We start from the raw sequence: 16,760 nt of genomic DNA, 5'->3' as shown, positions 1-16,760 counted from the left end.
AAACCAATCTCTCCCGAGTAAAACAATACCCCACATGTGGTAATAAACGGTTGTTTGGAGACACGGCAGGGCTGAGAAGGGAAAGAGCGCTATTTGGCTTTTGGAGCTCAAGTTTAGCAGGAATGGTTTGCAGAGGCCATGTCACATTTACGAAGTCCCTGAGGAGATAAAACAGTGGAAACCCCCCAGAAGTGACCCCATTTTGGAAACTATACCCCTCAATGCATTTACCTAGGGGTGTAGTGAGCATGTTAACCCTGCAGGTGTTTTGTAGAAATTAGTGTGAACTCGATGTTGCAGAGTGAAAATGGGATTTTTTCCACAGATATGTGGACAATATGTGGTGCCCGGCTTGTGCCACCATAACAAGACAGCTCTCTAATTATTATGCTGGGCTCCTGGTTTTAGAAACACCCTACATGTGGCCCTAATCTCTTGCCTGGACAGTCGACCTGGCTCAGGAGTGAAAGCGTACCATGTAAAATTGAGGCCTAATTTGGCGATTTACAAAGTATTGGTTCACAACTGCAGAGGCTCAGATGTGAAATAATAAAAATAAACCCCTGGGAAGTGACCCCATTATGGAAACTGCACCCCTCAAGGCATTTATTAAGGGATGTAGTGAGCATTTTCACCCCACAGGTCTTTTCCATAAATGAATGTGCTGCGGATGGTGCAAATTAAAAATTTATATTTTTCCCTAGATATGCCATTCAGTGGCAAATATGTCGTGCCAAGCTTATGCCACTGGAGACACACACCCCAAAAATTGCTAAAAGGGTTCTCCCGGGTATGACTGTGCCATATATGTGGAAGGAAACTGCTGTTTGGGCACGCTGTAGGGTTCAGATGGGAGGAAATGGCATTTGCCTTTTGGAGCGTGGATTTTGCTTGGTAGTAGTTTTGTTTGGAGTATTGCTGGTGTTTCCGTTTATAATGTAGGGCATATGTAAGCCGGGCGGAGTATATAAGGGGCATAGTCAGGTGGTATAATGGGGTAAAAAAAAAAAAAAAAAATAATCCATAGATGTGTGTTACGCTGTGAAGCAATCTTTTCTGCCCAGGCCGGTGTCGCACTGATATATGGCGTCCTTTATTATCCCCCTTTTGATCCACACTCCGCGCCTTTGTAGTTTGGGGAATTTTGCTGGGAAGTGTTGTCCTGGTATAATACGGGCACCGTCACTTCCAGCGGATATGTTTGGGCCCTCCCTTTCCTGGTTCCCTAATTTTAGGTCCTTGATAAATCGCCTCTTCAAAGAAGAAATGTTCCCCTCGGGCACAACTGCATATTTTTTTATTTCCTGACTTATTGGAGCCATAACTAATTTTATTTTTCATAGACGTAGCGGTATGAGGGCTGGTTTGTTGCGGGACGAGCTGTAGTTATTATTGGTACCATTTTGGGGTACATGCAACTTTTTGATCACCTTTTATCCTATTTTTTGGGATGCCAGGTAAACAAAAAACCGCAATTCTGGCACAGCTTTTTTCGTTTTTTTTTTATACAGCGTTCACCATGCGTTATAAACTACATGTTACCTTTATTCTGCAGGTCAGTACGATTCCGGCGATACCAAATTTATAGAACTTTTTTATGTTTTACAACTTTTTGCACAATAAAATTACTTTTGTAAAAAGAATGTATTTTTTCTGTCGCCAAGTTGTGAGAACCATAACTTTTTAATTTTTTTGTCGACGGAGGTGTACGAGGGCTTGTTTTTTGCGGGACGAGCTATAGTTTTTATAGGTACCATTTTTGGATACGTGCGACTTTTTGATCACTTTTTATTCTAACATTTGTAGGGCAAAGTGACTAAAAAACAGAAACTCTGGTAACGTTTTTTACGTTTTTTTTACGCTGTTCACCGCGTGCAATAAATAATATAATATTTTGATACCTCAGGTCGTGGTATGGTTTATTATTATTTTTCAATAATAAAGGACTTGATAAGAGTAAAAGGGGGATTGTGTTTTATTTGATTACTTGAAACTTTTATTGTTTTCAAACTTTCATTATTTGCACTTTTTTTTACACTTTTTTATACTTTTTTTACACTTTTTCTCAAGTCCCACTAGGGGACTTGAAGGTCCAACGGTCAGATTTTTTTTTTTCTAATACATTGCACTACCTATGTAGTGCAATGTATTAGATCTGTCAGTCATTCACTGACAGCAAGCCGTTTAGGCTTCGCCTCCCGGCGGGGCCTAAATCGGCTTCCGTAATGGCAGAGCAGGAGACCATTGTGTCTCCTGTTGCCATAACAGCAGTCGCCAGTCCCGATTGCCTGTCAGGGCTGGCGATCTGCTAGTAACCGCTACGATGCAGCAATCGCTTTCGATTGCTGCATCGAAGGGGTTAATGGCAGGGATCGGAGCTAGCTCCGGTTCCTGCCGTTACAGGTGGATGTCAGCTGTACAGTACAGCTGACTTCCACCGCTGATGACGCCGGATCAGCTCCTGACCCGGCGCCATCTTGCCAGCAGCTACGGAAGCCGATCAGGCTCTGCCGCCGGGCGGATCTTGACCGGCTTCGGTGCTAGGCAGACCGGGAGGCCAGTATTAGGCCTCCGGTTGCCATTGCAGCCACCGGAACCCGGGCAATTTCATTACTGGGGTTCCGATGAGCTGCAAACACCTTAAGTGCAGCGATCGCGTTTGAGCGCTGCACTTAAGGGGTTAATGGCGGGGATCGAAGCTAATTTCGGTCCCCGCCGTTACAGCCGTATGTCAGCTGTAAGATACAGCTGAGATCCGGTGATGATGGCACCGGCTCAGCTTCTGAGCCGGTCCCAAACATTCGGCGTACATGTACGGCAAGATGCGGGAAGTCAATGCTTTCCATGACGTACATGTACGGCAAATGTCGGGAAGGGGTTAAAGGTTCACCTGCCATAAATGTATGCTTGGTATTTGTGGACCTTAAAAGGGGTATTCCAGGTTTTAACATTTAGCACCTTTCCATGGGATAGGTGATACGTTAGTTCAAGGGGGGATGCTGGCTGGGACCTCCACCGATTACATGATGGACCCCACTACTCCCTTACCTCCCCACCAACACATCCATGGTGGGCAGGAGTTAAATGGAGCGATGTTTGGGCATGCATGCTTCTGCTTCATACAACTTGATGGCAGGTAAGGAAACAGTATGTTGGGCTTCCCCATTCAACTAGTAGTGGCTGCAGGCTGCCAGAAATTTATCATGCAACTTGTCTACAATAGTCTTGAACTCTGCTGTCACAGCCTATGTGGGTCACAATCTGCGCTATTACAGTTTTCAATAATAATGCTGTAGTTAACCCCCATGAGTTACCTTGCTGGATCCTTATTTTTAGGAGCTGGCTCCTAGGTCTGAGTGGCATTTGTCCAGGAGTGATCCCATTGAGTAACAGTGAAGTAACGCTTTCCCCAAACTGAAAGGGCTGATCCAAGGCGCCAACAAATATCAATAGAACTCCTTTAGAAGTTAACAAGTCCTTCTATTCACTTCTATTTTAGTGTGACTGAAGCAGGAGGAAGTTGCGCAAATGAAATTGTACCATAATCAAAGAATGCAATTCAAATCGTGAAGCCCACCTCCCACAACTGGTGACATAGTCAGTTCACTTACAGAAGTTTTGAAGTCTAGGCTATTTTATGTATACTTTCTTTTTTAGCATTTTCAAAATTTCAACTTTCGGAAGATGCAAAATTCATCACAAACATCAATACCACCAAAAACCAAATATCCAGGCAGCTAACTCGGAATCTATGAACATGTAGAGTAACCCCTGAAAAGGTGTGGCTTATACATTTTACTTTGCACTTCAAAGTCATTTAACTACAATAAATATTTACAACGCATGTTACAATCCAGGCATGGGATAAAGAGTGCAGGCTGTTCTCACCTTCAAAAAGGGGATGACTTCTTTCATAATTGCCTTAATTTGTCGATCAAGCTGCTGAGTATCAATACGTGGGCAAGGAACTCCTGAACCGTCTTCACTGTACAATCTGCTGTTGTCACCTTCGTCCTCATTTGGACCTTTTCAAAATGAAAATAATTTATTACACTAGTAATGCAATGCTATATTACTGATCTATACTTCCTCCATGACACATTCTCATTAAACAATATGCATATCTGCAGTGGCAACATTCAGGACAAATCAAAATCAATTGATATTGGCAAGTTATCCAGGATTTCTATAAAAGATAATTGATCTCCATTTTGTCAAGAGAAGGATTGTAAAGTAGAAGTCACTAAACCACCAGTAATATCAAAAAAATAAAGCAAAGAAAAAAACTAGCTACTCCACTCCATCTCATAAATTCTATATAGTAAAATGTCATATTGTATACACTACGTTTAGTTAAATGATATAAGAATTGGTAAGTACAGCACACATCAATCACATGCACATTTCATTACATTCAGAAAACTGGGCCCTATAGGCAGGGATTGTGGGTGCAACTTGTATGAATATAGAATATTCATCTTGTACCGGTTCAGTGGTGGAGCTGTCAGAGATCACCTTCATGATTTCGGGCTGGTGATATAACCTAAATATAAAATCTATAATTTTAAGTGTATGGGCGATTCTCGATTTTAATGTATAACTTTCTTGTGTTTTTGCTTTTAAAAAAAAAAAAAAAGTTAAGTGAGCGGGGGTCGCGGAAAGGAGTTAAATGTATTTGATGCAGGATTCCTCATCCAGCCACCCAGCTCGAATTATAAAGAAGAAATGGCTATCAGAGCTGGTGTCGGGAGGAGGAGGCCCGCGGAGAATATATCCGACTCCTTTCATGAAACATCGGAGCGGAATGCAGTCACAAGAAGTAAAAGTAGGGCAGCATTTAAGAGGTGACGTGCCAGATCTACCTAACAAAGGCCCCCAGGCCTGCCTGTAGTGGATGCCTGCTAAGACATGCCAGCAGGTGCCTGTCAGTTTTAAACGGACAGGAATAATAAGCTGAAATACAGAAGTATTGCAGTGTATTATAAAAACGATCAGAAGATCGCATAGTGGAGTCCCCTAGTGGGACTAAAAATAAAGTTATCAAAAAGTTTAACAAAGTTAATAATAAATAAACAAAAATCCCCCCCAAAAAAAAAAAAAAGAAAAACCCACTTTTCCCTTATAAAATATTTAATATGAAAAAACAAAGAAAAAGTAAAACATTTCACATATTTTCTATCGCCGCGTCCGTAACGACCCCATCTATAAGCCCGATTAAGTTATTTAACCCGCACGGTGAACGCCGTAAAAATAAAACAAAAAATAAAGCCAGAATTGCTGTTTTCTGTTCACCCTGCCTTCAAAAAAATGTGATAAGTGATCAAAAGTTGCATGTACTCCAAAATGGTACCAATAAAAACTAGACGTCGCCCCGTACAAAACAAACCCACATACAGCTGCATCGGCGTAAAAATAAAACATGGCGACACAAAAACAAATAATTTTGAAAAAAAAAGTTTTTACTGTAAAAAAAAATTAGTAAAACAAAAAAATCTATATACATTTGGTATCGCCACAATCGTAATGACCAAATGAATAAAGTTATGTTATTTATAACACACAGTAAACGGCGTGAACCTAAGATGCACAAAAGAGTGGCGAAATTTATGGGTTTTTTTCCATTACCCCCCCCCAAAAAAAATGTATATAAGATAATCAATAAATTCTATGTACCCCGAAATGGTGCTATTAAAAATTACAACTTGTCCCGCAAAAAAAGACCTTATACAGCTATGTCAACGCAAAAAAAAAAAAAAGTTATAGCTCTCGGAATGAAACTATGGAAAAACGCAAAGAAATAGATTGGTCATTAAGGGGTTAAAAAGGGTGTTTTCTGGCGTTTCATGACTCGTTCGTAGAGTGAAATCCGATGCCAATTTCATGTGTAACGGAAACCGCTGCCGGACAGTAAGACGACGACTTCCGGCCATATGTTCAACAAAGCGAAGGCGCAAGGAAGAGGAGCGTAGGTGGCAAGAACTTTGTTAGACCAGCGGAGGCAGTGGCAGGAGCAGGTAATTTATGTTCGTGTATGTGACGTGCGTATTATGTTCGTGTATGTTCATGTGTGATACGGTCTGCTGAAAACCTCCTACCACTGTGCAGTCGCTCAGAAAATGGCGGAACACAGTGTAGGAGGTTTGAAGACATTCAAACCCCTCCCTCTCCTGGCACTAGCCAGAAAAAGGGAGGGGGGATTGTGTGAGGACACTAGAGGAAAGTATGTCCAACCCAAATTTGCAGCATAAATCAATGAGGTTGCTTTACCACATTGCAATGTTGCAATCTTGGGAACTGACCCTCTAGTGGCCAGCACATGGAAATGTTATAAATTAGAATCTAATTTATAATATTTCCTGACTTGTGAAAAAAATTAAAACAATGTCTAATCACTTATATACTAATTGTTTAACTGAAAAAAAATATTACAAAATTTCTAGCGACACATTCCCTTTAATAGGTGCACAAAAATGGCGGACCTGAGGGGCGCGATGAGCAGTCTTCCATTTTCTGATGTGAGGCGCGTGGTGTGATGAATTTTGAATGTGCCTCACATTAATAGTAATTAACCCAATCATGTTTCTCAGTGATAATTGGTTAATGTGTAAGGTACATGATGGGATTAATTACTATTAATGTGAGGAAGATGGAGGTTAAATTCATCCACAACTCGTGCCTTGCATTAATAAGTGAAAGTTTTTATTTTATTTTTTTACAGCGCACACATCATAAGTGAGGCAAAAAAAATTTTGTGCAGGTTATTACGGCCGCGCCATTACCGAATATGTGTATATATGTATTGAGACTTTCTTTTTTTTACAATAAACAGTAAAATAAGGTGTATGTCTATTTTTTTTAAATGTATTACTTTGTTTTTACTTCATTTTTAAACTTTAATGTACTGGCATATATCAGATATATTACAGTACATTAGCCTGTGTACAGATAGTACACAGGCAGTTGTTCGGACATACCCAAGTATGCCCTAACAGGAAATATGGTCACACAGCCCTGGGGTCCTTCAATGGACCCTGGGCAAGTCTGGCCATATATGGTATGGCCCTCAAATGCATCACAGGAAATCCCTGTGACGCGATCCAAGGGGCATCCACCCGTCTCATTTTCCCCTGAATGCTGCAGTCAGCTTTGATCGCAGAATTTGGGGGAATAGCGGCGGAGATGAGGTTTCTCTGATCTCCGCCGTTATAGTGAGGCTGCGGCTGTCTAATAGCCGTTGCCCCGCTCCTGACATTAAGTGCGTGCGAGGTCAGCATGAGGTGATGCGCACGGCACTCGCTGCACTAATAAGCAGTAGCGCAGGCACGGAAGACAGAACATGGGGGTGTTTTGCAGTGCACCTGCCATGTTCGGTCTTCAGTGCCGCCGCTCAGTAGTGCAGGGCTGGTCGCATCACCTCATGCTGACCGCGCGGGCCCTACTCAGGAGCGAGGTAATGGCTGTATCACACAGCCGCAGCCCCGCTCTCTCATACATTCATGTGCAGCTTAGTATCGAAATACATGAAATTGCGGTATCGGACCATTTGGGGGTGCACGGTGTCGAAACAGTATAAAAGTTTCGATGCATAGGGCATCCCTAAAGGCGAATATGTTTTTATTGCCAGATGAACGCCGTAATAACAAACCCCCCCAAAAATGGCACAGGGTTGGTGTTCAAACAGTCTCTGCCCCTGGGAGGGGCAAATGCATCTTTATTTATAAGGAAATGAGTAGGCATTACCCTCAAAACTTGCAAACAAACATTCTAGATATGGTAACATACAGAATCCCAATCTCATCTTTAGTATGTATCTTTATCCCAAAAGAAATACAATGTCATCAAGGTTTGTCACGTCAGCCTTTGTAACAGCTGAACGCAAAGTCATAAAGCAGAAGTCTTAGAATAGAATAGCCATCCCCCCCCTGTAGGCTGTTACAGCAGTTCTGTGAGCTCCAGGTACACATGTCCATAGTAGTAGATATTAAGCACTTTTAGGTTCACACGTAAAGATATGAAAATATTTTTGACACTATCTATTCTTAAAAAAAATATTGTACGTAGGTACTTTGCACCCATTTACAGTACTCCTACCAGCAAATGGTGGTAGACAAGCCAGATTAAAATGTAGACCTTTGTTCTCGGGTAATATAGCAACAATATATTTGTACACATTTGGTGTCGCTATGCACGGGAGAGTTGCAGAATGATATTGTGCGTTAAAGTTTTTGGGTTAAAGTAATTATGGCAAATAAGTAAAAGGGGGAAAAGAAAAAAAAAAGGAAATTTGAAATTTGAATCTTTTATTTGCCCATTTTCCCCTATATAAAAGTTTAAAAAAAATGAAGTTACTGGTTCTGTTTTTGTACCATAGTTAAAGAGGCTCTGTCACCAGATTTTCAAACCCCTATCTCCTATTGCAGCAGATCGGCGCTGCAATGTAGATAAGAGTAACGTTTTGTTTTTTTCAAAAACGAGCATTTTTGGCCAAGTTATGACCATTTTTATATTTATGCAAATGAGCCTTTCTTATGTCCAACTGGGCGTGTATTGTGTATGTACATCTGGGCATGTTTACTTGTTTTACTTGCTGGGCGTTGTGAATAGAAGTGTATGATGCTGACGAATCAGCATCATCCACTTCTCTTCGTTATCACCCAGCTTCTGGCAGCTCAGACACACAGCGTGTCCTCGCTCATCCGACGTGATGAAGTTCCTGTGGGAGGAAGTGAGTGATGTCACAGCGTGATCTCTCGAGAACACGCTGTGTGTCTGCACTGCCAGAAGCTGGGTGGTAACGAAGAGAAGTGGATGATGCCGATTCGTCAGCATCATACACTCCCATTCACAACGCCCAGCTAGTAAAACAAGTAAAAACGCCCAGATGTAACGAACAACACACGCCCAGTTGGAAATAACTTTAAACACGCCCAGTTGTACTTAAGAAAGGCTCATTTGCATAAATATAAAAATGGTCATAACTTGGCCAAAAATGCTCATTTAAAAAAAAAAAAAAAAAAAGACGTTACTCTTATCTACATTGCAGCACCGATCTGCTGCAATAGGAGATAGGGGTTTGAAAATCTGGCGACAGAGCCTCTTTAAGCCTTATTTGTGCCGTAAAAAAAGGCAAACAATATTTAGCTAAAGTAGAATACAAAAAAAAAAAAAATATTCACCCTTAGAATGTGTCATTCCAAAAGGTTACATTTTTCTGTAGGCATTCAAGTATATGAAGGCCTTGGTCCTGAAAGGGTTTAATGCGCAGAACATGTATAAATTTTCTTTTACAGTTCCCTTTTTCTTTAGTCAAACTTTCCTCTTGGCAAGATACCACAAAGTTTAAGTGAATACCAATTGTGCCTTTCATTTATATTAGAGTGGGCACATAGTAGGCATGTAACATAATTGCATACATGAAGCACCCTCATGTTTGAATATACATTCTGCTAAAACTCATCTAGTGAGCGTGACAGGCTGTTTACTGGGACTGGGGAAATACTTCGTTAGTACTACCCATGTCGTTTTATAGAACTTGGTTTGCAACCTTTACTGACAAAGCTCCATAAGAATTGAGAAATTACCTTCTAGGTTAGTGGCGGCATTGTTAAGGTTATTGCAAGAGTCAGCAGCTAAATGATTTTCACTTTCAAGTTTCATGCGTTCATATTCTCTCATTCTTGCCAATGCTTGATCTAAATGAATCACTGTGTTACCTGTAAATAAATGAAAACCACAAGCTGGAAATGAGTAGAAAGCCAAGCAGCAGACAGTGCTAAACAGGCAAAGTAACGAATGCTAAACCTACCAAGATCATCAGTAGCAAAAGGCTCAAAATTGGAAGATGTTGATAAATTGCTAAGGTTATCCCCATCATTCTGTTCAGCTTCATTGCAAGCTGGACCATTTGAGTTTTTTGTGAACATTTCCTAAAAGTAAAGGCAATACATTAATGATGAACGATCAAACAAAGGGTTGTATATGACTTTTGTAAAACACCTAAATACAAAACACCGAAAACTTGAAATAAAAAAGTAATCATAAATTTATATGACTAAGGCCTTATGCACGTATTACAGATCTATAATACAGTGGTGCCAATATTCTGCTATGGGTCCTTATTGTACTATTTTGTGCCTCCAATTTTATAGGTAGACACAGCGTTGTTATTCTCAGTAAATCGTACGAAATCTTTAAAAAAAAAAGTGGAATATTGCATAGCATTCCGCTTTATGGAAAGCGGAGCTTTTAGTTGTGAATACAGTGGATCATGAAGGCACCACACAGAGCGCCTAAAGGTCCACGAGCACACAGGTGCAGGACTCGTTACAGTTATCAGAGCTCTATTGTAACCATTCAATGAATCCAAGCAGTGATCTTAGAAACCAGGTGGAACTGATATAGAGTATATTAGAAAATTGCATAAGCAATGAATAAGCTTTATTTGCTGAAACTACAAAATATCCATTGAACATTTCTTATGCATCTTCAAGAAGACTGAGAAGCACCAAAATACTTATTCAATTTGTAGTAAAGGATAGTATGATGTGGAATAAAAGCAGACCTATTTAAATACATACATCATCTGTTGTTGCCAGGCTTTCACTTGGTGTAAGCTCAGAGTTGGATGCCATCCACCCATTGGGCTCCACAGGCGTGGTAACGTCCGGTTTCTGGTCTGTAGCTTCAGCGATACGTCTGGTTACAATATCCTGGGAAAATATGTACTAATGAGGTTAAAAAGGGTTGTCCGAGATTCGGGGAAATAAAAAGCAAAACTTTTGTTCATAAGCCGTGTCTGAAATTGTTGCTCCGCCCCAATCAGGTAAAAGGTGCCAAACTAGAATACCAGAGGTACAGCAAATGGACAAGAGTGGCACTTTTTCTAATGTCAGACAACCCATTTAAAGATCATGAATAGAATTTCACAGTGACACATGGCAATGCACACGGGATATTACCTGCAGAGCAAAAAGTGCTTTCTGTCTTAGATAATCCGTATTCAGAAGCTGCAGTTCATGGAAGAGCTCAATAAGGAAATGTGGACGGCATTCATTTTGAGAAATCAGCGTAGCAACTTCAGAGTAAATGGTATCGCGCAAAGCCTCAAACATAGAAAAGTCACTTCCAGCCTCTGGAAAGTAAAACAAATGATGAACTTTAAACCAAACATAAGGAAAACTTTAATATAACAACTCGAAATAATCAATTAAAAGGGTTGGCCGCTTTAGGAAACTTTGGCCCTTAATGACCAAGCAATTTTCTCTGATTACAATGATGAAAAAGCAACAGTCATAACTTTTTTCGTTTTCAGTCAATATAGCTGTATGAGGGCTTTTTTTTGTGGGACGGGTTGTATTTTTCAAAGGGGAACGCAGCCCAGTGGCTGGTGGGCAACAGAGGAGGTTTGCACTCTTGTTCTTATTGTCTACAGCATGGCAGGAGGGCAACAGTGTGTGGAAACACAAAATTTCCTCCAGACATCGGAAAAAGAAGGGGAACAGCCTAGCCTTGAAGGGTGAGTATGGAGCAGGCTCCCAGACTATTGCTGGGATCGGAGAGAGTTCGGATCGCAGCCATGTAACTACTAAGATGCCACGGTTAATAGTGACTGCAGCATCTAAGCCGATAAAAAAAACTGAGGGGGCAGCCTGCTCAAACAGCCCATCTCCCTCCTTTCCCCTGCTGTTTTTTGGTCACCTCGCCACCCACAAAAAAAAGGAACAGAAAAGTTGCCAGAAAATGGTAGTAATATAAACTAGAGATCTCGCAAAAAAAATAAGAGCCCTCACATAATTTTATTTTTCCGTCAATTGAGCTATGGCGAAACAATTTATTATTTTTTTTTTAACAATTTCTTCGTAAAAAGTAGTAAAACAAAAATATATAAATTTGGCATCGTTTAAACGCAGTAAAAACCAAAAGGAGGAATTGCTGTTCAATAAATGGTACTGTGAAAACCTACAACACGTCCCGCAAAAAACACGGCCAAGGGGGTTAAGCAAATCATTTGTTTTTGCATCACCGAATTCCAAGAGCCATAACTTTATTTTTCGGTCCATGTAGTCATACGAGGATTTGTTTATTCTGGGACAAGATCTATTTTTAATTGGTATTATTTTGGGGTACATTCGACGAATTGATTAACTTTTTTCATCTATTTTTTTGTTTGTGGAAAAAAAAAAAAAAAAAGCAATTCTGTCGTTTTTTGCATTTTCGTACGCCGTTTACTATGTGGTTTAATAACATGTCAACTGTATTGTTTGGCTAATTACGAATGCGGCAATACTATATATGTGAATTATTTTGTTTCCATACTTTTTTATAGAAAAATTATTTTTTTCTTTACTGTGCACGCTATCTTTATAACATTTTACACCAATTATTTTTTAGTCCCACTATGGGACTTTACTATGCAATGTACTGATCGCTTCTATACTGCTTTGGTATACTTCGAATATCAAAAGTATTACTGCCTGTCAGTATGAAACGGACAGCAATCTGTAGGATTATAGCCATGGCAGGCCTGGGGGCCTTTGTTCGGTTCCCGGCTACAACAGCAACCCATTTGCAATCCCACGATCGCGGGCCACCGATGGGCGCCACGGTGAGCCCCTTCCCTCTATAAATCACTTAGATGCCGTGTTCGCTAATGATCGCAGCTAACCGTGCAAGATCGGTGGTAACTCTTATCCCGGCCATCAAAGTAGGAGCCTTGCTGTCAGACAGCCAAACTACCGCTCTTACCGGCATGGGACACAAGTACAGGGCTTAATGCGATGCCCCATGAAAAGGCATATACATAGGAAAAGTTTAACAAACTGTTAGGAATGCATTGTGAACATGATCGTAATACACTTACTAATATGTCCTTATCTGAAGTTCTATGTTTTCTTGTAACCACAGCTATATATCTTTTAAACGCACGAACACGCCAGCCCAAAATATGGAGCCAGATCGAGGAGCATGTGACTACACAGCTCACTCTGCAACCTTGTAACACACTGCACCTTTGCTAATTTTCTGGACACTGTCAAGTAACCTAGCGCAGGCGCAATGTTACAATGGAGGATGTAGAGCGACGTTTCTGGTCACATGATTCTCCATCTGCGGCCATAATATGGTCAACAGCGGAGCGTGTTTGTAAGATACAACTGTAATAACAAGGGGCGCGGCTTATGAACGAACCAAAACCGCAGACTTTAAAAAAAAAAACAAACAAACACAAGTACGTTTATTACAATTATTTTTACAATGCATTTCTAAAGAATTTCCTAAAGCAGTCAATCCCTTTAAAATTGAAAGTGAATCTGAAAGACTACCTTTTAGGTCACTTCAATAACATGTGGCTGCTGATACACTCAATGACTGCTTTCAGATACTAAGAAGTGGCAAGAAATCACGCACCACATTCAATGTCTTTGAAACAGACACTCAAATAAGTCACTATATACTGTCCCTGCATCAAACTAAAAAGGAAATTTAAGAGTAGCATTGTGAGGAGAGCTCTGGCAGTCAGCAATGAGTTCTGCACAGTGTCATCTGGCTGAGAGCATCTTACAGACTGCTCCTCCCAAATGACCTTTTTACTTGGTTTTATTTAGAGCATTAAGACCTTGTTCACCTCAGCGTTGGGTGACATTCATGGGTTCCGTTAGACCTTTCCATTGGAGGAACCCATGAACAGAAAGACAGATGGAAACCATAGCTTACGTTTGCATTGACGTTGATTTTAACCCCTTCAGGACTGAGCCTGTTTTGGCCTTCAGGACGAAGCCGATTTTTAAAATCTGACATGTGTCACTTTATGTGGTAATAACTCCGGAATGCTTTTACCTATCCAAGTGATTCTGAGATTGTTTTCTCGTGACACATTGGACTTTATGTTACTGGCAAAAATGTAGCGAAAAATTGCAAAAATTTGCATTTTTCTAAATTTAAATGTATCTGCTTGTAAAACCGATAGTAATACCACACAAAATAGTTACTAGTTACCATCCCCCACATGTCTACTTTAGTTTGGCATCGTTTTTTGAACATTATTTTATTTTTCTAGGACGTTACAAGGCTTAGAACTTTAGCAGCGATTTCTCATATTTTCAAGAAAATTTCAAAAGGCGATTTTTACAAGGACAAGTTCAGTTCTGAAGTGGCTTTGAGAGTCTTATATATTAGAAAGTCCCCATAAATCACCCCATTTTGAAAACTGCACCCCTCAAAGTATTCAAAACAGCATTCAGAAAGTGTATTAACCCTTTAGGCGTTTCACAGGAATTAAAGCAAAGTAGAGGTGAAAGTTACAAATTTCATTTTTTTTATTCAAAATTCATTTGTAATAAAAAAAATTCTATACCACAGAAGGTTTTTCCCAAAAAATGTAACTTATTATTTATTGCCCAGATTCTGCAGTTTTTAGAAATACCCCACATGTGGCCCTAGTTCGGTCATGGACTGAAACACCGGCCTCAGAAGCAAAGGAGCACCTAGTGGATTTTGGGGCCTTCTTTTTTTAGCATATATTTTAGGTACCATGTCAGGTTTGAAGAGGTCTTGTGGGGCCAAAACAATAAAGACCCCCAAAAGTGACCTCATTTTGGAAACTACACCCCTCAGGGAATTTATCTAGGGGTATAGTTAGCATTTTGAACCCACAGTTTTTTTGCTAAATTTATTTGAATTAGTTTGTGAAGATGAAAATCTACTTTTTTCTGAAAAAACATAGAAATGTTTAATTTTTTCAAGGTATAAAAGAGAAAAAACACCCCAACATATGTAAAGCAATTTCTCCTGATTATAGCAATACCCCACATGTGGTAATAAACTGCTGTTTGGACCCACAGCAGGACTCAGAAGGAAAGGAGCACCATTTGGATTTTGAAATTCTGATTTTGCTGGAATGGTTTTCAGTGCCATGTCGCGTTTGAAATGCACTGGAGGGAACAAAATAGTGGAATCCCCCGGAAAGTGACCCCATTTTGGAAACTACACCCCTCAAGGAATTTTTCGAGGGGTAAAGTTAGCATTTTGACCCCACGGTTGTTTTGCTGAATTCATTGGAATTATTCTGTAAAGGTAAAAATCTACTTTTTTTCTGAAAAAAGGTAGCCATTTTTAATTTTTACAAGGAATAAAGGAGAAAAAGCACCCCAACATTTGTAAAACAATTTCTCCCGATTACGGAAATATGCCATATGTGGTAATAAACTGCTGTTTGGACCCACAGCAAGGCTTAGAAGTGAAGGAGCGCTATTTGGCTTTTGGAGCTCAAATTTAGCTGAAATGGTTTTTGGGTGCCATGTCACATTTGCAAAGCCCCTGAGAGGCCAAAAGAGTGGAAACCCCCCAAAAGTGGAAATTACACCACTTAAAGAATCTATCTAGGGATATAGTGGGCATTTAGACCCCACAAGTCTTTTGCAGGATTTATTAGAATTAGGCCGTGAAAATGAATATCGACATTTCTTCCACTAAAATGTTGCATTATTTTCAATTTCACAAAGGATAAAGGGGGTAAAAGCACCCCAACATTTGTAAAGCAATTTCTCCCGAGTACGGCAATACCCCACGTGTGGTCATAAATGGTTTTTCATTAGAAAGTAATTAACCCTTTCTGGAGTGATCCATTTTTTTCTTTTCCTTCTTAGTTTTTTCCTCCCCGCGTTCCAAGAGCCACAACTTTTTTATTTTTCAGTCAATAGAGCGGTATGAGGGCTTATTTATTGAGGGACGAGCGGTCGTTTTTATTGGTGCAACTTTTTGGTACATACAACTTTTTGAGCACTTTTTATTACATTTTTAGGTAGAGCCAAGGTGACCAAAAAAACAGCGATTTTGCCGTTCTAAATTCTTTATTTTTCACGGGAGATGCTCCATACATCACCCCCCACACTACGACATGCTATGTCATGGTGCGCGCAGGGGTTAATGCGCAGCGCATGGTGCGGAGTGAAAATTACAATTTTCCACTCATATGCCATTTTAGTGCACTATATGTTATGCCCAGTTTGTGCCACTGAAGACAAATAACTCAAAATATTAACCGGGTTCTCCCGGGTATGGCGATGCCATATCTGTGGACGTAAACTGGTGTTTAGGCACGCTGCAGGGCTCAGAAGGGAGGGACGCCATTTGGCTTTTGGGGCACAGAGTTTGCATGGTAGTTGTTCTGTTTGGGGTTTTACTGGTGTTTCAGTTTATAATGTGGGGGCATATGTAATCTGTGCGGGGTACATCAGGGTACATGTTATCTGTGCAGAGTACATCAGGGTATAATAAGAGGGTATAATAATGCAGTAAATAAATAATAATCCGCAGATATGTGGCCGGTGTCGCACTTATAAATGGTGCCCGATCTTATCTGCTTTTGGAACACTTTGCACATTTTGCATCGCCATATTCTGAGAGCCAGAACGGTTTTATTTTTTCTCCACCGGAGCCGTGTGAGGGTTTATTCTTTGTGGGACAATCTGTAGTTTTCATTGGTAGGTACCATTTTGGGGTACCAGAAATTTTTTTGATCACGTTTTATTCCATTTTTTGGCAAGCAAGGTGACCAAAAACCATCAATTCTGACAATGTTTTTTATGGCCTTCACCCTGGGCTATAAATGACTATTATACTTTATTCTGCGGGTCGATGCGATTACGGCGATACCAGATGTATATAATTTTTTTATGTTTTGCAGCGTTTGTGCAATAAAATCACTTATTTATAAAATAAATTAATTTTTGTGTCACCATATTCTTAGAGCCATAACGTTTTTA

At 40.2% G+C, this 16,760-nt stretch overlaps 1 protein-coding gene across 6 annotated transcripts in view; it reads right to left on the bottom strand.

Annotated features, from left to right (window-relative positions):
* Positions 1-16,760, bottom strand: part of PCM1 (pericentriolar material 1) — a 186,187-nt gene that overhangs the window by 34,385 nt on the left and 135,042 nt on the right. For all 6 annotated transcript variants that reach the window (XM_075860140.1, XM_075860145.1, XM_075860142.1 and 3 more), the window contains 5 exons: positions 10,959-11,131; positions 10,578-10,709; positions 9,806-9,926; positions 9,582-9,713; positions 3,889-4,025 (listed from right to left, as the gene is read on the bottom strand). In XM_075860140.1, the coding sequence (XP_075716255.1) occupies positions 3,889-4,025; positions 9,582-9,713; positions 9,806-9,926; positions 10,578-10,709; positions 10,959-11,131 (695 nt within the window). The remainder of the gene's footprint in view (positions 1-3,888; positions 4,026-9,581; positions 9,714-9,805; positions 9,927-10,577; positions 10,710-10,958; positions 11,132-16,760) is intronic.

Source organism: Rhinoderma darwinii, chromosome 1 (genome assembly GCF_050947455.1).
Source record: "Rhinoderma darwinii isolate aRhiDar2 chromosome 1, aRhiDar2.hap1, whole genome shotgun sequence".
NCBI lineage: Eukaryota > Metazoa > Chordata > Amphibia > Anura > Rhinodermatidae > Rhinoderma > Rhinoderma darwinii.
The sequence above is the reverse complement of the archived record's forward strand: the minus strand, read 5'-3'. Positions and strand labels throughout refer to the sequence as shown.